Source organism: Crotalus tigris, unplaced genomic scaffold (genome assembly GCF_016545835.1).
Source record: "Crotalus tigris isolate CLP2741 ecotype Arizona unplaced genomic scaffold, ASM1654583v1 scf7180000017916.3911339, whole genome shotgun sequence".
Classification (NCBI taxonomy): domain Eukaryota; kingdom Metazoa; phylum Chordata; class Lepidosauria; order Squamata; family Viperidae; genus Crotalus; species Crotalus tigris.
Window position 1 is genome coordinate 3,720,760 of NW_024096718.1, and position 22,420 is coordinate 3,743,179.

The 22,420-nt window shown below is 32.2% G+C and overlaps 1 protein-coding gene across 4 annotated transcripts in view; it reads right to left on the reverse strand.

Annotated features, from left to right (window-relative positions):
* Nucleotides 1-1,437: 1,437 nt before the first annotated feature.
* Nucleotides 1,438-22,420, reverse strand: part of CPSF6 (cleavage and polyadenylation specific factor 6) — a 48,631-nt gene continuing 27,648 nt past the window's right edge. For 2 of the 4 annotated variants that reach the window (XM_039344511.1, XM_039344509.1), the window contains 4 exons: nt 21,501-21,616; nt 18,106-18,259; nt 16,854-17,046; nt 1,438-6,743 (listed from right to left, as the gene is read on the reverse strand). In XM_039344511.1, coding sequence (XP_039200445.1) covers nt 16,857-17,046; nt 18,106-18,259; nt 21,501-21,616 — 460 coding nt within the window. In that variant the 3' untranslated portion in view covers nt 1,438-6,743; nt 16,854-16,856. The remainder of the gene's footprint in view (nt 6,744-16,853; nt 17,047-18,105; nt 18,260-21,500; nt 21,617-22,420) is intronic. The other 2 variants (XM_039344512.1, XM_039344510.1) reach the window with 1 other exon arrangement.

A 22,420-nucleotide genomic window follows, 5' to 3' on the forward strand; every position in this document is an offset into this window, starting at 1 on the left:
TTTGCGCAAAAATAAAGATCTCTCTTTCACCCATGGAATTTCGTAAAAGTCCTTATATTTTTTAAGGCTTTATTTTTCCACAAGAATTGGGTGTTGGATATAGGCAAATTAGAGTGACAGCTCAATATAATGATAGTCTTATAATTTTTAAATTTATAGAATTGAAAAGAGACATCAAAGAACTAGTTTGGTGTAGTGGTTAAGGAAGCCATCAATATAGAAACTGGGAAGCTATGAATTCTAGTTCTAATCCAGCTGGGTTATCTTGGGCTAGCTAGTAGTTCTCTCTCAGCCATAGGAAGGAGGCAATGGCAAACCACTTCTGAAATCTTGCCAATAAAACTGCAGAACTTGTTCAGGCTATGCCTAGGAACCAAGATGGAGTTCATACACTATATATTTATTACCTATTGTTGGAGCTGACTTCACAAATCTACTTCTCTCCCAAGTATGTTGCACTAGTGCTCTTACAGCACTACACTAGTTTCAAATGAAAGACTGATGTCCAACTAATAAAAAACATTAATTGTAAGATTGTTATATGGAATTCTTAATATTAGTGATATCTTAATGGTAAAGCTATTTAACCCCACCTTCCAAAGTACCCATTATTTTAAAATGCAAGTTGGTTTTTACATCTAGCCTTCTATGTATATGTGAGCTTCAGCTTGTCTTAATTGTTTACTGTTTTTACCTTTAAACTTCAAGTTTCCTTTCCCACCAACAGTGACAAGTTTAAAGCCCCAAGGAAACATGGGTTCTGCATTTAGTAAGTTTCTGAGTCTTTCGCCATTCCGTCATTTAATTTAAATCTCGTAACGGTTCATCTGGAATGTAGCTGATTGTCTTTTTCTTCAGGAGAAAACAGGATAGTAGCTGGAAATTAAGAACTAACAGACTGAAAATATTTTTAAGGGCATTTGATAAAATCTTCTGTGGGAAAAAGAAATGGATCAAAGTGTAGTTGATGGGGAATGCAGAGATAGCTTGAAGAGAAATTTTATACTGAGGAGGAAGTTAAAATAATCAAGTATGAAGAGGAAAAAATGGATTTCCAAGGATATTTGATCAACTTCAGAACTGGAAATACTGTAAATGGATTATTTCATTATACAACTGTACATTTTAGACTAGGATGAAAGCAGAAATATTAAAAGATTAGTGACATCAAACTTTTGTCATTTTGTTTACACGAATATGTGTACAGAGAACAGTAATAATTCATAGTGTTTACATAGCAACAATTGATATAAAAAGTGGTAGAAACATTACCTTTTCTATTTTGTTTTTCACAAGATATTTTGTTTGGCTTGTTACTTTTCACTTTTTCAGTAAGAGCCACTTGCATTTAACTTCAAAAAAAAAAAAAAAAAAAAAAAAACAAAAAAAAAAAAAACACCATAGTTCCATGAAAAAGAAGACAAAATAGACTTAAGCTTTCACTAAAATGTACTTTATTTTTCCCCCATAAAAGGAAACTTCTTTTGCAGTTTAAAAAGCCAACAAATGGTTCAATAGTTAACAGTGACCTAAAGACTAGAAATAATGGTAATTAAAATCACCAAATGATCAAGTAGAAGTGAAATGAAATTTTAAAATCCATTTCTACAGGCAGACATTTGGTTTATAAAATTTCATGTGTTGGTATGACATTATTCCCGCTTACCTTGTGAAGCCATTTACGTTCCAAAAATTCAACACATTCAAGATGTTCTTGAGTTGCCAAGTATTAGAAAGTCAAAAGAACCTGGGTTGGTTACATATGCCAATCAATTTAAAATCTTAGTGTACACAGTGCTTTCATGTAAACATTTGTGCAAACTATGACATAATAAATTCCAACCCCAGTCATGTAAAAAGTATCTAAAGAAGTGATTAGCTCCACAGGCACTAAAAAACTATAAAATGAAAGTTAAATTTCCCCACTTTTAAGGCAATGTATTTACAAGTAGTAAATTCATAGAATCATAGAATGTTTCACAAACAATAAGCTAATATCTAAATCATGCCAAATCCATCAATAAGGAATGCAAGATCACATTTGGCATTTAATTTCACTTTCAAGAAAAGCAATTATAAATTATTCTAGGAAACCAATTGAAAATCAATCCATCCTTTGCTTCAAGCGTGCACCTTGTCGTGTGAGAATAAATAGTGTAAAGTTCTTCAAAGAGGTACCTGCCTACTTTGGCTCTTTCCACCATCAGCAGCAACTTCCCAATAACCTGCCAATAAGGCAATTAGCTTTTATGTCTCCACCCCTTTATATAAAACCCCTACTCTAAATGCTGATTAATTTGACATTTTGTTGAAGGTTTTAAAAATTTTGCCTAACAAGATTCTCAATAACTACAATGATAAATTGTCTCAGAGTTGGAAGAAAATTGTAAAATTGTCTAATCCCCATACTTTAATACAATATAAAAAAGATGGCATTCTCCATGGAGGAAAGAGGGCCCTGCAGCACTTCAAATTCAAAGGCAAAAAAGTATTCAGGGTATGTAAGGCACAAATGTATCATCAGTTTGCATTGCTTCAAAGTAGTTAAGCTCGTTTCCCAATGTCATGATGTAGCTGTGCGAGTTCAGAAAAATATACTTATTTAAGGTGTTGTAGATAGGCATTACATTTGTGTCTCTGCCTGAACTGAAGCACTATTTTGCTTTTAAATCCAAAGTGTTCCATGTTTATTGCATTTTTGGATCTCAGCAGAGTTGGACTAGAAATGTATGAAAACAGAAATGTTACTGCTTATATAATATGGTCTTATTCTTTCAATTTGCCCTGTTGCAGTCCCATGTGCTATTCTGGAGAATCTCTTTTCAAAAGTGGCTTTCTATTTGAAAGACTGTACCTCAAAAGCTTGAAATAATCTACATTAAGTTTGTAATATGGATACTGTGGCATTATTTTTATTTAAACTAATAATTTACAACTGCAAAGAGAGAAAGAAATATTTGATGGAAATGAAAATGTATTAATAGTTTGCATAAGCATGTGTATGTTTGCTCATGGCACAGTATGTTCACATACATAAGGAGTATCAAAGTCTTATATAAAATATTTCTAATGTCCTTTTTAAAATACCTTGTTCTCAGATTAACTATCTGGTTGTTAAATAAATCCCTTCTATTCTTCCTTCCTCCCTCAGATGAAAATGTTATTTTCATTGAAACAATTTTGCCTATTTCTCAGATTTTTAAGATTGACAAACAGTTAAAGTATGTACATTTTACAGAGTATGTTTAATGCTTTTACATTAAAACCTGTATTTTAAGGCTGTAAAATCTTACATCAAACAAGTAAACAATGTGAATAATACCCTACATATAAAAAGTAGTAGTAAGCTGAAATTGGAGTGAGAATCTAACTGCTATCCAATATTGTATGTACAAAAGAGTTCTTAAAACTAAAGTCATTATATACATTTAAAACCTGAAGTTCATATTTGACAAAACTTAAACAACCAAACATAGTCTCGGAGTAATCAAAAGCAGTCAAGTATACACAATCTCAAAACTAACCAGGATTTTCACTCTAAAATTAATTGGGAAATGTAAACATAAGTAACATGCATTGCATTTCCACTGCAATATTTGCAATCAGGCTGTTTGGATAGACACATGATAGCTAATGGGCAAGATTTTAAATATGACAACAAAAGAATGCATATCTGCTTAGTATTTGAAAACTTATTCTAAAAACAAAGCTATCCACTATATGTATTGTTAGCTCAATACACTGAGAGAAAAGCTATCTAATTAATAAATTCACTGTCCTAGCAAGTTTAAATTAGTTTCAGGAGTACCATCTGCTGCAACCATACACATTAAGAAATGTGACATTACAGGCACATGCCAATATACCTAAGGACATTAAGCAATTAATTTAGTTCTGTTTTGCTTTTCAATTGTATTGATAAAAACATAAAATATCTATTTTTAATTACGAATATCTATATACGGAATATCAAGTACCTACTTGGACACATTTTCCTGCCCAGAAACAGAATAAATACAGAAATCCAAACAAACTTCAGTAGAAGCCTAGAAAATATCCAGATTTTTGTTACTGTCTGGTGAGTATGCACAATAATATATCCTGAGTTTGCTCACAGACATATCACAACTGGAATGCCTTCATTTGTCTTAATATCTTTGGAATTCTTTAAATGTTAAAATTAATAATTCCAATTGGAAAATAATTTTTACAATTTACTACTACACATCAAATTTTCACATTACATATATAAAAAGTTATTTAAAAAAACATTCATACTTTGATTTTTGGCAAATCCACTGCCAGTAATGGAAATCTTGAGAAGAAAACATAAAATAATCTATACACAGCAATAACACTACTGTTCAACTGTAAAAAGTTACACTAACGTAAGTTATGATTTTAAATTATTTTCATTTTGGATTTTGGATACTTGAAATTGTCCAAATAAAATTTATCCATGATGCATATCTAACTTACCTGGCTGTTTCTTCAGCTTTTGTTTTTTCCAGTTTTTAGTCCAGATTCTTTGTGCATATTCTAGCTATTTAAAAATGCATTACTGCACTGGAATTCTTAGGGCTACTACAACCACCCTATATAATAAACAAGCCATTCCAAGTATGTGAGCAACTTCCCATTTTCTGATTATATACCTAATCAGCTCCACACAAAGGAAACAACTTAAAACCTTAAGTATAACTTTTAAATAAAAAGATTATATGGATTCAAACATCTTAATATTTTACTTCAATCAATTTTTACTTCTGAACTACCTATGTATTTATACATATATACACGCATGCGTGTGTGCGCACACGCATACACACAATGAAATTGGAGGCTAAATCAAAGATAATATTGACATTTCCACATCCTAATTAGGTAAATTGATCATAATATGCTTAACAGAAGCCAATTTCACATAAATATGTGTTAATCAATAAGACAAACCAAGAATGGATCATAAGAATGGCCAATGTACAAAAATGATAAAGGCAGCTGTTATAAAAAATCTTTTCAGTGAGCATTAACATATCCATACAACTTGTTATTAACAACTAAAAATTAATTTGAAATAGACAAGTCTATACAGTAGTTTAAGTTGCACTGACTGAACTAAGCACATAATAAACTGACTTTTACAACAGTGTAAATTAAATCATATTGGATAACCTTCAGAGAGAGATATTTTATTTCTACTCTGAGCAGGATTATGTATAGAACCAGTATAATTTGATTGTTTCCATGTGCCGCTAATAAATGAGTGGATGCATACTAGTATGCATATTTACTTAAATGTAATTCCACTTTCAAAGGGACTTATTCCCGGGTAAATTGAAACAAAAATCCATATAATACCTTATATAATTGTATATAACTGAAACACATATATATGTTAATATATATGCTTCATTTATTTTAAAAACTGTAGATGTGTCAAGGATGCTTTGTAAAATTATTACAGTTATATTAATTAAAAAACCCCAGACTGATCATGGTTTTTATGAAATTATAACTGCAAAATATATATGGTGTATTTAATTTCATATCTCAGCAAATTTATAATCCAATTTATGATGATATTGATTAAATATTAAAAAGGATTTTCATTAATTCACAAACCAATTACAGTAAATTTGGGGAAATAGTAAATATTTAAAATGTTGATAGCTTTGAAAGGAGAAATTAGGCAGGTGCAAGTAATGAGAAGTCTGTTTTTATCAACAAACAACGTATTGCTGAGCATGACAATAAATCTGTTGATTCTGGAATACATCTGTTTATTAGGACAATATATTTTATTGTTTAAAGAAATTTCTGGAATTTTTTATTTTTCATGTTTTTTTAAAGGGAACTCTTTTATATTTACTTTTAGTTGACATACTATGTATGTATGTATATGCTATCAGAACATCTGGAAATAGAACATAACAAAAAGTAAAAAATGCTCATTTTTTTCTAACATTTTGTAAATAAATATGGGGTATTTAGTTCTGTATATTGCAACAGAAGTCTTTTGTACATTTTAATTCAAGTTAAGCCTAAATCTTCTCCAATGGAGTTTCAGTCTACAAGGATCAGAAACACTAATTTTTTGGTACACCAAAAGGCAAAAGGCATGTTCACAAACCATCTATGTAAAACTGGCTACAAGCTAATAATGTGATTTCTATTTTTGTTTCATCATAAAGTTCATCAAATACAATAAATTGATGCATTTGTAAAAAATATGCATTTTGTTAGAGATATTTAACACCATTAAATATTGCTGAACACAAGACGCTCCCTGAGGTGTAAACATCAAATAACTCGAACAGATTTACACATCAGCCCCATCAAACAGTTTATTACAACACTACATCTATTATAATCAAATTGGTGCGCTTTACAGACATTATCTTGAACATTTAAACAAGAACCAACTACTATAAAAACAAGCATTTACTTTTTTCCAATTTCTGCACATTTTAATCGTCAAATATATATAACCAGTAATAGTTGCAAAAAGCTATATGTTTTAAATCACACAGGTTCCTTCAAATAAAAACAGCTAAGCAACATAAAAAGTAAGAGAGCTACTGGTTACCATATATGCAGATTTGCTTTATTCAGATCTATTCCTGTTCAATTTATCCATGAATCCTTTACAGCTCTGTTCGATCACAAGAAGTAAACTGCCGGACAAGCCTCTTTCCACGAAGTTACATTTCTTTTCTGGTGAGGTGCTCCTCTTCCTTCAGCTGTAATGTGTTAAAATTTGTGATGTAGATTTTGCAGATCCCACAGCAAGCAAAAATGGTAGTTTAACTATACATACACAATTTATACACATCAAATCTATTTCAGCATGTAAATAAAAAATAGAAATAACAAAAATTTGAAACCTTCTGAATTGCAGGTTGATCCTTTAAAAATCATTTTACAGGAATATATACCTAATTTTGTAAAAAGTAAACATAAATAGGAATGTTTCCTCAGATCAACATTCAAAAAAGTGCGCAGAGAATTATGCATCAGCCAGACCATTTTATTACATTGTTAACCATTTTAATTAAAAAAATGAAACTATGTGAACAGCTAAATAATAAAACTGTTAAAAACAGAAATTAATCTGACAGATAAATTATAAACAGTTCCTTTCATCTATGTAGCTTTTTTGTCCATGCGTAAAAGTCAGATAGACAGACAACTAGATAATATGTATATGAATTAAGAGAAATGTGGCAAATTGAAATGAACTTGACTCGCTTCTAAACATAGCTAGCACTCAAATGTGACTGATTCTCAGGTGCAGTCATGTAGGATATTTATAAGCAGCAATCACATAATAAGTGTTTGGCACTTTGAAATATCAAAGTCAACTCAATAACAAAATTACTAAAGACTTTATCACAGTTACATAACTGCAAAGATCACATGGAAGACTTACTTTTGCTTCGGATACCATGAATAATTATTTAATTTATACTAAGATGTGATACAAATAACACCTCCCCCATTTTAATAAAATCAAGAGCTAACATGTTCTTTCTTTTCTTCAGGCTATATCAGAAACTATTTTTAAAAGTTTGCTCCGTTTAACAAAAAAATGTGCCCTAACACATGAATTTCAGAAACAAAACACTCAAAATTTATACTCCATATCTTTAGATTCTAGGTAATTAGCTTTTTTAAAAGTTCCACACTTTTTAATAACATTATTGTTGAATATTCTATGTCAAATCTACAGTAATACATACACACTGCTTGGTAACTATTATAACTGATATTAAAAATGATAAAAAATACATTTATACATCACATGTTTGTTTATTCCTATGCCCATGCTAGCAGAAAGCAAGCTATACCATTTTTAATAGTGTTTACTTTTAAATATGTTTCCAGTGTTAAAACAGACATTTTAAATCTTACTGTAAACTAAGTCACGCTGAAACCAGTGGAACATGGTTCCAAAAAAGAATGTTAGGATGTAGCATAAAACATCAAAGCAATAATTAAAAAAAAAAATTAGAAAATTTAAACTAATTGGAAAAGTACATATTGATATATTGTGTGCGCAAATATCTAGATAAAGAATTTCAGAACACAAAGCAATATGCAGCTGCCATAAGGTCTCTCTTACTACTGATACAGTTCAAATTAGAAAAATTAATTTAATTAATAAAAATATCAGATACCCTTTTCTGGTGATTCCTTTTCTGCCATAATGGGTTTTAAGCAGGTGAGAATTTAATTAGTTTTCACTTTGGGTATTAAGTATTTGGATTTTTTCCCTTGTTGTACCTTAAACTCTTTTTAAAATTGATTTTATTAACAAGATGAATCAAAATGTGCATAAATCGTGTAACTTTAAGCTATAATGCACAGCTGGAATTTCAGTTTCAGAGGAACAAAATAACAGCTGCAAAATTATTAGAATTTTCCATTCTGAATACAGTGTCCATTAAGTACCTAAAGAAATAATATAACATGAAGAAACATACCAATAACTATAATGAACTATTTCTAAAACACTATCTTGTTGGTAAACACATTTTTAAGATTATCAGTAACAAATTTATGAACAGATTCCAAACTTCTCAGATTCTATTCTAAACTATTTCAACATGAATAAATTAATGAATTTAGACTAACATTATTTCCATTGGTAGGTAATATTTTTTAAAAAGCTATACTAGCATGTTGTGGATTGGGATTACTATAACACAAAATCAGATTTAAACTCTGGTTCATATACTGGAAAATATTCACTGACTTAAATTTTTATAGGAGCATTGCTATTTAGAGATATTTTTCAGTATTTATATTAAAATTATTACAATGGTAGTAGAGTTTTGACATTACCAATATTCTTTCATAAAAAGAAAATATCTCTTCTTTCTACTAAATACGTAATATTTTCTGCAACTGTTTTTATTGGCCAATTATTTCAGTGGAGATGTCTGCTGCAATATGTAAATGCAAGTCAAAAACCCAATAGATTTCGCAATTATTCAAAGGTTTCTCTGTGGCTTCACTAAATAGCAATTTTGAATAGTTCCCATATGTTAATAAAAATGTAAAGATAAGGCAGCCTTAGGAACTATGAAAGCGATTAGGCAACTTCTCATCCTCTCAATCATTTCCTACTTTCATTCTTTAGAACAATTTATTTTCCTGTGTAATAATCTCTTATAATATCAAACCAGGTAAATTACTTCTTTTGATTTTTAAATTGCAAGCAGAATTTATAGACATTATGGAGAAGGACAGATGCAGTGTCACACAACACACAATCCCCAAAACCTGACCTTATTTTTTACAACTGCAAGCCCATGACATTTTAGTTTATTGTAATTCCTTATATTCAAAGCCTGACACCACCACCCCAAAAAATTTTCAGTGAGATTAACACCCATATTGTAACATAAACACTTATTTTTCAAGCATACATCACACCATAGTTTCAAATCAATCTTCTATGAAGCCTTAGGCTTGTTGTATTTTAATGGATTTAAGTATGTTATAAATGTATACTTGTATAATTTCTTTGCAAATAAAATACTTTGGCTTTTCTCTTCCAAGGAGACTCTAACATAGTATTTCAGCTTTTGGGAAGGAAAATGTATTCCAACCAAAGTCCAATTATGTATGTGTGCTTTTTCTGTTTTACTTTTACTTCTAAATACTATTAAATATTATATAATTGTATATACAAAATGAAACTTCGGTGTTGTCTTACTTTGCTTTTACTCGAGTTAAAAAAAATATTTACTAGTTTTGTCTAGAATTTGTTTATACTGCTACTTTACAAGAGCTCAAGTTGGGTGACTCAATTCTGACTAAGTTAAATTCTATGCATCAACATGGGATTCCTTTGACAGGGCCATTTCTCCTTTCATGCAAGGGATGATGCCAGGAAGCCACATTTTTTTTATCTTCAATCCAAGCTAGTTTCCAAGCTGGACTTGCATTAGAGGAAAGCAGCTTTCTACATAAATGTGTTAGAACACAAAAGCAAAAGAAATACCATATTGATGCATAGTTATGTGTGGCTAGAATCTGACTACCTAACGCAATCAATCACAATTTCTCATAATTTCAATTGATACATTCTACTGAGTGCACAAAAATAATCTTAAAATTTTATATATTTCTATATATTTTCACACTGAGATATAAAAGAAACTAATGAAGCTAAAACTGCAGCAAATAAAATAGAACAAAACTGTTGAATTCCTTTAAAAGTTCTCAAACCACAGTAAGCAAGAAAGGCACTCCAATATATTTGTTGAAAATGAATTTTAACCCCACGATCTTTGTCATTTTCAAAATCAAATTAGTTCACATAAGAAAAGCAGTTCAAATCAAATTTTGTTATGAATCTATTAGAAAAGAGTGATTGTGTTCACAACCACAATTATGAAAAAAAAATGAAGGAACTGGACTAGCATAAATATAACAGCAAAATTACTAACATGTACAAAATTGTTATTCATTTTGCCAATATAGCTGTTCACAAAATAATTCTTACTAAAACTGGTAGATGATTAATTATATTTATAATTATTCATATTTTTTCAACCACCAGTACTAAAGAGTATCAGTAAATAAATATTATAGTAAAAAAGGCATAAAACATACAATCATCTGGAATAAGAATTTCAGATACAAATATCAAGTCTTTTAGGTTTAAAAAAAATGCTTTCTCGCAAAGATTTTAAACAAAAATTTGGATTATAAAAGGGAGACATAGTTGTTGCCAACCATCTAATCCAACTAGCTGCACTCCCAATACATTTCACTGATTTCAGAACAAATTAGCATTGTCTCTTAAGACAGCAGTAACAATATTGACTAATCTAGCCACAGAATCTACTCATTTAAATAAATATAGGTATTTAATACATCTGCCCAATCCATTTAATATTACAATTTACAAGGGTCATGAACAGGATGTAACCAACTTAAGTTCTAAATATAGGCTCAGTCATCTGATATGCATTTGGTACATAATTATTCTGATCTTGTACCTTTATTTATATAGTTTATGCAAAATAGATAAGAGGTGAAGTAGTACAACCGTTATGCTTGGATACAAGTGTTTATTCTATTCTGGTAGATTCCATTTTATTATGTGCAATGCCTGTACATAAAATGCTGAGAAGATGGAGAAATTTTGTTTCCACTTTTCATTAAGTATTGCAGCCTACCCCATCATCTGGTCAGCCTACATATGTTAGATTATAATTTCCATCATCCTCAGACAGTATAACCATTTCCTGTGCTAACTGGAAAATGCAAACAGTAATCCAACATATCTGGAAGCCACTAGATGGTGAAAGCTACACTGAATATGCAAATACAAATATTCTTCCCAAGAATGAAATGTTAGATTTTTTTTCTACACAAAAAGACAGATTAAGAACACACTTTGTAAAAAAAAAAAAAAAAAGCCACACTTTAAATTTTACACAAATCTGACCAAGAATTATGTGCATTCAAACTACTTTTAAACTATAATGATGTTGGCTTATAGTGGTCTGAGAACACAGATAAATTGTCAAATGAAGCTCAAATTTATCAATGCTAAGTTGATTCATCCTCTTTTTAATTTAGTACTGTATCAAAGTTGCAAGAACAAATCACTGTAAGCAAGTAAGTAAAAATAACAAATTGATAACTTTCAAAATCTGTTGTGTTAGTTAAATATCTTGTTTGTAATATATATGATATGCATCAGAGCTTAAGAATTTTTAATTTCCTGCATTTTTAAATGCTTATTTATGACAGCATAAAATTAGTAAACTCATTACATGAGATAATCTACAATTTTTATGCCTGAAGCAATTTTAGAAATTGTGATTATTATTTCTATGCAGTAATGTTGCTTTTAGCTTTTAATTTAACTATGTATATCATCCAACACAAATATGATGATCTGTTGCTATTTGCACACAAATTTCTGGGTTTTTTGGCAAGTACAAGAAAATAGATACACATCTGAAATATTTACAATTTTCTTGTACTTTTATAATGACAATTTACAAAAGACATAACAAAAATTACAGAAATTTATGAAAACGTCCCAAATAATCCAGTAGCCAGAAGAACATGTCAAGGTACATTTAAAAAAACATCATTAAACACATTGAAACCATGTGAAAATCCATTTTGGGATCATTCAATGTACCATTCATTAACCCCGAAACAAGATTGGAAAGTTACATCTGATTTCAGAGGAACTACATAAATACAAGTAATACCTATGGCTGTAGTAAATGTGGGTGATTATCATTTTAGGTTCAATCATAGGAAGAAAGAGAAAACAAATTTCGGCACTTTGAGAAACTCCTGTTCAAAGGTGAGCAGTAGAGTTCTTGCAGTGTATGACTATATATCATATTTATGGTTTCATCTTACTCATTTATTTATTTATTTATTTGTGAGACTTATAACCGCTTTAAGTGCAAGCACTCTCTAAGCGGTGTACACCAGTAAGCAATGTATATATATATTTACATTGCCCCCAACAATCTGGGTCCTCATTTTACCTACCTCGGAAGGATGGAAGGCTGAGTCAACCTTGAGCCGGTGAGATTTGAACCGCTGACCTGCTGAACACAGTCAGCTAAAGTGGCCTGCAGTACTGCGCTCTAACTGCTGCACCACCTCGGCTCATAAAAACTGAGTAGGAAAAATAAGGCTGAGTATACTATATAAATTTCAAAAGACCACACAGTAATGCATTTTTGTGAACTCATTAAGGAAGAACTTGTGCGAACTTGATTTCCTCAGGGTCTGAGGATGATATCTTGCACAATATTTTTCCACCTGTTAGAAATATTTTTTCTCTTCTGGGATGAAAAAGATATTTGACACAACCTAACATGACTAATTAACATATTTATATTTGGAAAACACTAAAAATATACTTTGTGTGTGTGTGTTCAATATCCTTCATATATTTTAAGTTTAGTACAGAAAATTCATTACACTGATAGAAAATTGTGTCACTATGTTACAGGTACATCTAACTATATTACTAATTACCAGAGGAGACATCCAGAACATAAGGTTATGTACTGCTGACATGTACAGCATCTGGTTTAATTAAAACCAAAGATGTAGATGAAAATTGGGATTTTAAATTGTATCATTTATCCTTCAATATTCACTTTGGATAATGTATATTTTTAGATGGCCAACATGTAGCTGGGAAGTATTATTAGTTAACACAAATACTGCATAATTTAAAGTCTGAGATGAAAGTTTGGCTGGTGGTTCTGTAATCAACACAGAACTTTATGTAAAAAATCTGGTACCCTCATATAACATAGATGGTATAATTACATCAGATTCAGAACTGTGTCCAAAAGAATGTATCTTTTAAAAATAAAAATGGGTTTTATTTCAGAGAAACCAAAGATAACTTTCTGAACAGATAGCTTTGAGTTCTATGACTAATACACAGAATTCTGTATCTCTCCTTGAGGCAGACATCTCATTCTATCTCATAATAGCAAGTGCTACTTATTTTCATAATTGACAAAATGTAGCTACTTTCATGTAAATTTCCCAGTATCTTTTAAAAACATAAATTCAAATATTCATTCAAACGCCTCCTAAGAACTATAAAGTGAAAACTTAAACATTGTATTTTATGGTTAGATTGCAAATTATATACCGTATATGCTGGCGTATTAGGCGACCCGGCGTATATGACGACCCCCGTCTTTATCACCGAGCCGCATTCCTAGAACGTCGTCTTATACGCCGGAAACTACCAGTATTTCCGGCGTATAAGACGACTCAGCGTATAAGACGACCCCCGTCTTTGGCGCCGAGTTTAGCACTTCCGGAAGTCGTCTTATACGCCGGCATATACGGTAGTAGTATGTTTCATATTTTAAGAATTTATTTTAGCTATAAATTACATACTATTATTTCAAATTATGAAATCTAGAAGATTATTGTAAGTATAAGGGCAAATCATATTGTTTTATATTGTCTGATTAATACTTGAATTCATAGAATTGAACTTACTGTACTGAAATTAGGTAACTGAAAAATTTTGTGAACTGGAACAGAAGCTTCCTGTACACAATGAAATGTCAAGAATATAAAAGCAAATTATCATTTCAAACAAAATTTCTCCAGTTTGAATTACATGTGCAAGGATCACTCTATAGTCTATTCAATATGTTTTAATAAACTGTAACAACAAAGGCCAAATTATTATATTTACATGTTTTAGTTTCCTATTATTTGACACTGGCCAAAAGCCAATGGGAGTTTTACCTCATTCCACTTATCACCAATAAGTGTCTTAAATGGGATGGAGATAGTTGAGCAAGAAAAAGAAGTTCAAAACCACATTGGCATATGTAAAATAACATTCGGAATTTTCTAGGCTTTTAACATCAAGTCTTTCATACAATACTGCTAAGGGTGTATTTAATGTTCTTTAACTGATATATCAACTTAATTATATTTATTCAGGAATATATATTTCAGACTTAATTCAAGGTTATTACCCTTTCACGCACTATTTAAATTAGCAGAATGTTCATATGGACAGATTAGTAGGATATTAACTGTGACTTCTAATTGTATTATTAAGCTTCTGAAACCTTCTGCCTCAAAAAAATAATTTACCTTTAATTTTTACCTTTGGGTCTTCCTTTCACTTTGACCCAAACAGTAATCATGTGGCCTTCCAGATGATGACAGAATACAATTCCCACAATACATCTCTTGACACATTCTTGTAATATATCATTCCCTCTAGAATTTGGGGATAGGTTCCTCTAAGAAGAGAAGAGGATTTTCTTTTCTTCCCATCACTGACAGATACATATTTTAACAGTTAAACATGCATAAAGGACAACAGCTCTTAATTTATAAAATGAATAGCAAAACTATAATGATGATTCTTTAGGAAAACTCAACTGATGTTCGTACAATTACTGGAAAGAGTCACTGCACTAAGACCATAAAATGCCTAACGGCCAAATCTTCCCTCAGCATATATAAAACACCTACCCCCACTGGCCTGTGAATCATTTAGCAAAATTCTAAGCATTAATAAATAAAACAGTACTGTACTGCTGTACAGTAAATTCCAAGAACTTTTAGACTTAAAAGATGTACTACAAATATAAGTATTTTGGGTTGAAAATCTGCATTGTGCACATAGGTTTCTATAAAAAGTTTTTTGAATGAAATAAAAAAATAAGCAGGGTTATCAAGTGAGGAAAGAGACTTATGGAATGTCAGGTATAAGGGAACCTGAACTGCTTTAAAAATACTGTAAATATAATTCTTACTTGCAAATAGCAAAGATTTGCAAACATTTTACAAAATTTTGAAACAGATCCTGCAGATAAAATTAAGTAAGAAGAGTATGCAGTCAACAATAATTAAGTGCCATCTACTCAGAAAAGATTAAGACAGTCGATAATAAATAAAACTAATACATTTTTCACTGTGTATTGAGTGTACTTATTATTCTTGAAAAAAAATCATTCATAGATATGGCGCAGTATATAAATGTAACTGTTATTGATATTGCTATTAAAAAAAAGTGATACCCCCAAAATAGCACACTATTATTTAATTTATTGGAACTAAAACATAAGACAGAATAAACCTTTGGAAATCATATATTAAAGCTATTCTAAATGTCACATTGTTAACTATATTCTACGCTACTTAAAAAAAAAACCAAAACTATGAATAATATTGAAGACAACTATGTATATTTTCTTGGTGTGGAAAAAAGCATGCAAGGTTTATCAAGGGTGGAAAAAGAACCAGAGAATAATTTGTCCAAAAAAAAAAAAAAAAGCAGCAACTCATATGACTGCATACATGAAATTGTACTGATACATTCAGCTAGAATCACATTACTCTACAGGCTATAAAGAAGTCTATTAAAAATAAGAAATTTATATTGATTACTGTCATGAAGAGAAATATCTCTTACTGAATAGAAGAATCAGGAATTCTATACAAAGTTCTATAAATAATCAATGTTACAAATATATAACTGCTTTTTGGAATTTCTAATGTGTAGAAAGTACGCCATTAATATTTATTTTTTGTTTAATCCACATTTAAATAGGGTAGTCAAACAGAACTTGAAAGATACAGGAATATAAGTTCTAAAAATTTTCACAATATCTACAACTTTACTGCCACTAGCTATAGTTTTTGTTTGGTTGTTTTGAATACTTAAGGTCTAATGCTCAAATCTATGAATGAAACCAGTGAATTCAAGATGCTTCAAGTTCAAATCAATGTGTTCAAGCAGTTAAGCTCTTAAAGCCTATCCAGATAATGCAATAGCTCACAGGGCTCACTGGTAGTCTCCTCTAGCAGTCTTCAAGCATAGCAGCCACTGACTGTAATAGCTGTTGCTTCTTGAACCTCTTAGTTTCAACTTTGGCTTCCTATTACTAAACAAGAAGTTTATAAATACTATTTTACAAATCTTAAGAATCAAGACTATTCCAATACTGGCTCCTCAAATCCTAAAGAAAAACCCACATTGCTCTCCTTTTCTGCAAATATCTAAGGGCAGGGCATATAATAACAGGACCAACTGGATCGTAAAGATCTGAATTAGCTATTTGGCAATTAATTAATAAGACAACAAAAACCACATATCACTTCCAAAAAGAAATGCATGCAATTAGCAGAGGAGGGAAAGGGAAGGAATAGTTGGAGATACCACTCTCATACTTACCTGACCATATCTCCCAATGAAAAGTGTGTTCAGTACAGCATACTGCTACATAATTCAAGAATATATATTTATTACATTTTCAAGATTAGTAAATTAATTATCCAGGAACAAATTTGCCCACCTCTTAACGATGACGATATTCTCGTTCTCTATCACGCTCTCTATCACGGTCTCTATCACGGTCACGATGCCTCTCACGTTCACGGCTTCTTTCCCGATAATAATCATCATGGCGATCTCTGCTACGAGATTTATGGCGTCGGCTTTTCTCCCTTGATCTACTATGGTCTCTCTCCCTTGAACGTTCACGTCTTCTAAAAGAAATTACTTCCTTAATTCTCTAAAATCGATTTACATATCTTGTAATAATCTAAAATTTCTTGAAGTTTTGAATAAAAAAAACTAGTTACAGTACAACTACTTATGATGAATATGTTTTGGTAGCCCCATTTTTCTAAGTAATGCAAGGAATGACTATTATTGAGATGAAAAGGCAAAATAGATTTTTGTAGTACTAATTACAAATATACAAAATGTTCTGGGCACAAAAGCTTGATGCATTAAAGAACTAGTTTTGGACTGTCCATGCCTGAACCAAAACATGCTTCTTTAAATGTTTTGGTCCATCCACAAATGAAGCAGGGTTATTTTGCTCCATGCATAGAAATAAAACAGGATTTTTGCAGGCCAGTGAGTCATTGGCAACAGCTAAAAGACAGGAGGGTAGGGAAAATGATAGGATGATAGGAGATGGGCCAATGATATATGAAGTGTCGAATGCTGAGAAGGGAGAGAAGAGGCAATGTATACCAGCCTTGTTTTATTTATTCATCCATATTTTATTTCATCCCAAATCTGCAAAGTATTATATATTTTTTGGTTATACTGAAGTATGGCTGAAGTAAAACAGTTTGGTAGACCTCAAGAACACAATGTTTGTTCTGAATTTGGAAACAGTATTTTTCCTATCTTGTGTATACTTTTGGCATTGATGTTGAAAATACAGTGTATTTCTTTTTAATGGATTCACTTCAGAGCTAGCTGCTATTTAAAAAATGTTTTCTTACTTTCTATTCTAAAATTTCATCACAAATCTTTATAATTTTAGTTCCATTTGTTCGTATAATTTTAATTATGTTTGTGCGCACAGGTGTGTGTATGTGTGTAAAAGGTGACTTAAATAGGATTGCTATTCCACTGAATGAATTTGCACATGACGTGACTAAAAATGAATTTTCAAATTTTACGTGTATTTTCCTAACCAAAAAATTGAATGTTTAAAGATAAAAAGAGATCCAAGAATCATACATTTATTACAGAACTCTTCTTATTCTACTAAACATCAAGTCAAGATTTTTAAACAAAATTTTTACCTTGACCCAGAACCGTAAGACTTTGATTCAATCCCATGAAGACAATCTTGCAGAGAGCTAATAAGTACTTTGCAGCGATCATCTGCAGATACTTTGGACTGTTTAATTAATGAAATTGCAGTCACCAATGTTTCTATAGCACTTCCATATTCCGCTGGAAAATAAAATTTGGTGAACAGATATGTATTTGATTAATATAAAAAAAACCTATAGTTCAAATATTTTCTTTTCCTTCTCAAAAATGTACCAAAACTAAAATCATGCAAATATATAGTGAAGGAAAAAAGTATTTGATCCTCTGCTGATTTTGTACATTTGCCCACTGACAAATAAATGATCAGTCTATAATTTTAATAGTAGTGTATGTTAACAGTGAGAGACAGAATAACAAAAAAATCCACAAAAACACATTTCAAAAAAGTTATAAATTGATTTGCATTTTAATGAGTGAAATAAGTATTTGATCCCCTATCAGTCAGCAAAATTTCTGGCTCCCGGGTATCTTTTATACAGCTTGTTACCTGTATAAAAGACACCTGTCAATCAATCAGATTCTAAACTCTCCACCATGCCAAGACCAAAGAGCTGTCCAAGGATGTCAGGGACAAGATTGTAGACCTACACAAGGCTGGAATGGGCTACAAGACTATCGCCAAGCAGCTTGGTGAGAAGGGGACAACAGTTGGTGTGATTATTCGCAAATGAAAGAAATACAAAATAACTGTCAATCTCCCTCGGTCTGGGGCTCCATGCAAGATCTCACCCCGTGTAGTTTCAATTATCATGAAAATGGTGAGGAATCAGCCCAGAACTACACGGGAGGATCTTGTCAATGATCTCAAGGCAGCTGGAACCATAGTCACCAAGAAAACAATTGGTAACACACTATGCCATTAAGGACTGAAATCCTGCAGCGCCCGCAAGCTCCCGCTGCTCAAGAAAGCACATGTACAGGCCCGTCTGAAGTTTGCCAATGAACATCTGAATAATTTAGAGGACAACTGGGTGAAAGTGTTGTGGTCATATCAGACCAAAATTGAACTCTTTGGCATCAACTCAACTCTCTGTGTTTGCCTATGACCCCAAGAACACCATCCCCACTGTCAAACATGGAGGTGCAAACATTTTGCTTTGGAGGCATTTTTCTATAAGGGGACAGGACAACTTCACCACATCAAAGGGACGTCAAATCTTGGATGAGAACCTCCTTCCCTCTGCCAGGCATCGAAAATGGGTCGTGGATGGGTATTCCAACATGGCAATGACCTAAAACACACAGCCAAGGCAATAAAGGAGTGGCTCAAGAAGAAGCACATTAAGATCCTGGAATGGCCTAGCCAGTCTCCAGACCTTAATCCCTTAGAAAACCTCTGGAGGGAGCTGAAGGTTCAAGCTGCCAAACATCAGCCTCGAAACCTTAGTGACTTAGAGACTTAGAGACGATCCGCAAAGAGGAGTGGGACAAAATCCCTCCTGAGATGTGTGCAAATCTGGTGGCCAACTACAAAAAATGTCTGACCTCTGTGTTTGCCAACAAGAGTTTTGCCATCAAGTACTAAGTCATGTTTTGCGAAGGGGTCAAATACTTCTTTCACTCATTAAAATGCAAATAAATTTATAACTTTTTTGAAACGAGTTTTTCTGGATGTTTTGTTGTATTCTGTCTCTCACTGTTAAAATAAACCTACCATTAAAATTGTATACTGATCATTTCTTTGTCGGTGGGCAAATGTACAAAATCAGCAGAAGATCAAATACTTTCCCCCTCACTATACAATAAGCTGATAAACCTGTTCTTAGTGTACACCACTTTAGATTATAAACGAGAACTTAAAATGAATGAGTAGGACTCAGTCATAAGATTTAAGTCCACCACTTTAAAAAATATAATTAAATACTAGGGGAAAAGATTCCACTCTAGTATTCCTCCTGACACGAATAGTCTCTGTATAAAAATCTTTTTTTTTTTAAAAAAAAGCATGCTATCATATGTGCTCTCTGACAGGAATCTCCAAATTATGGTCCGCGGCCCAGTACCGGCGCACAGCCTGTTGGCCACAGGCCATGGGAATAGCTGGGAAGCCTCACCATTCATGGCACCGCTGCGCGGTCACTAGCAGCCCCATTTGCGCATGCGTGGGGGATGCTAGCACTGCTGCATTATGTGGGTGCTGGTGGCCCATTTGCACATGTGCGCACCCCATTGATATGCACGGCCCATTTGCACATGCATATGGGCATCAGCCCACTTGCGCATGCGCACGCACATTTCCCTGCTGCTCCTGTTCCTTCCGGGCCACCAAGCCAGAAAGGTTAGGGAACTCTGCTCTGAGTCCATTCCCCCTCTCCCTTCTGGAATGGAACAACGATCCTTGGCCAACTCACAACGGCCAACTTGCTGCAGCTAATTCGCTGTGGGACAATTCACCACAGCTAACTCTCCATGGGCCAATTCAATTCAATTCAAAAATTATTCTAATTTTTATCATTCACATTATATTTTATCCCTCCTTTTGCATCCTTTAATGATTCTATTCCACCATTTCTTTGATATTAGTGTAATTCTTGTCCCGCAGCAAGTTGGCCACAGTGAGTTGTCCTAGATCGCCCTTCTATCTGACCTACAATACACAGATTTACTTATCCATCATTCATACAAACATCAATTTAATAATATTAAGCAACATTAGAATCTATACCACTCTACTCTTCCAAATCATTCAATAGATTGAAGAGCTGATGATACCTGTAATTTCTGAATTATAGTTTACAGTTTACAGATATAGATTATATATGAACAATAAAAATCCAGTATACCTATCCTTTCTTGAAACTTGTGTAAATTTTTTTCCACATGTACATTCATAAAAGAAGTATACAATTTTGTTGCTGTTATATTTTTTCTTTTAATTATTGCTTTCTTTTGTTCCAATTTATTAAATAAAAGCAAAATGTTTAAAAATCCAAAAAGTATTTTTATATTTAAAAGTTAAAAGAATTTATGACATCAACGACTGGTAAAGCTTTAAAATTAGGCAAAAATAATGAATAAAAATATCTGGAAGGATATTAGTCAGAGCTGAAACATAATAGAGGGGCCAAAAGTCAAATGTATGGCGTAAACTTATACTTTGTTTGTACTTCAGAAACAAAGCCCCACTTCCTTGCCCTTGGAAGTTATATATAAGAAAATAAAGCCACAAAAATTACCTCTCCAGAAGAAATGTCCTAATTCATACAGGAGGAACCAATCCTTTAGATAAGCATAGCAGTAAGCAATAAATATCCTTTAATCAGAAAGCTTTATTTCCTATATTTATTTTTCCAGTTCATCTCTTGCTTACATGTAAATACAGATTATAGAACAAAATAATCACTAAATTAAATATACTGACCAGCACTCGCATCTGATACAGCTCTTGAAATGGCACTGCTAGAGATAGCCCTATTTCTATTCATAATTTCTTCAAATTCTGCTTCGCTTAATGGTGTCCTTGCAGCATCTATTTCTCTGCAAACAGATACAAGTTCATTTTTATTTACTTCCAGCAGCACAATATTACAGTAATTTTAATATGGAATTATAAGCAAAACACATAAAAAGAAAGCTTTTTCTTTGCATACAAAATCTGCAAGCTAGAGAGAAAAAAGTATACTATCACAAAAGCAACAATTCTGACATATTTATGCAGTGCTTTCCATCTTCAGAAAGCTTCAGATGCTTACAAAACTTCTGTCAATCAATGTATAATTCAGGTACAGAATCAAAGTTGCCCCAATCAAAAAGTATGGCCTAAATACATATGCTTATTCTTTTATGAGAAACAATAAGTAAACAATTGTGCCAAGAATTAAAAATATTCTATGTTCTGTAATGATATAGTACACACAAGCAAGGTAATATGCTGGCTGCACACTTGGCTAATTACTTAATTACCTAAAATTGGAGATAGAAAATGTTAACTTATTCTGCTAGTGCCCTTTTGAACTTTGTGACATCTGTCAATCTCTATCTTAAACAAGATCTGAAGACTGACAATATGAACAGAGCGTACTTTTTTCCTTCTACAGGCACTCTCCTACACCCAAGATGTAATTAACCAGTTTTCTCCTTCCCTCAGCTTGTAACAAATACAAATCAAAATCACATAATTTCACTGAGACACTTAGAAAGGAGATCATGCTTTGTGTGATGTTAGACTATATCAGTGGTTCTCAACCTTTTTAATACCGCGACCCCCAACCAGTCGTAAGTCGAGGACTACTCAACCGGTCGTAAGTCGAGGACTACTCAACTGGTGCAGCACCGTTTGCA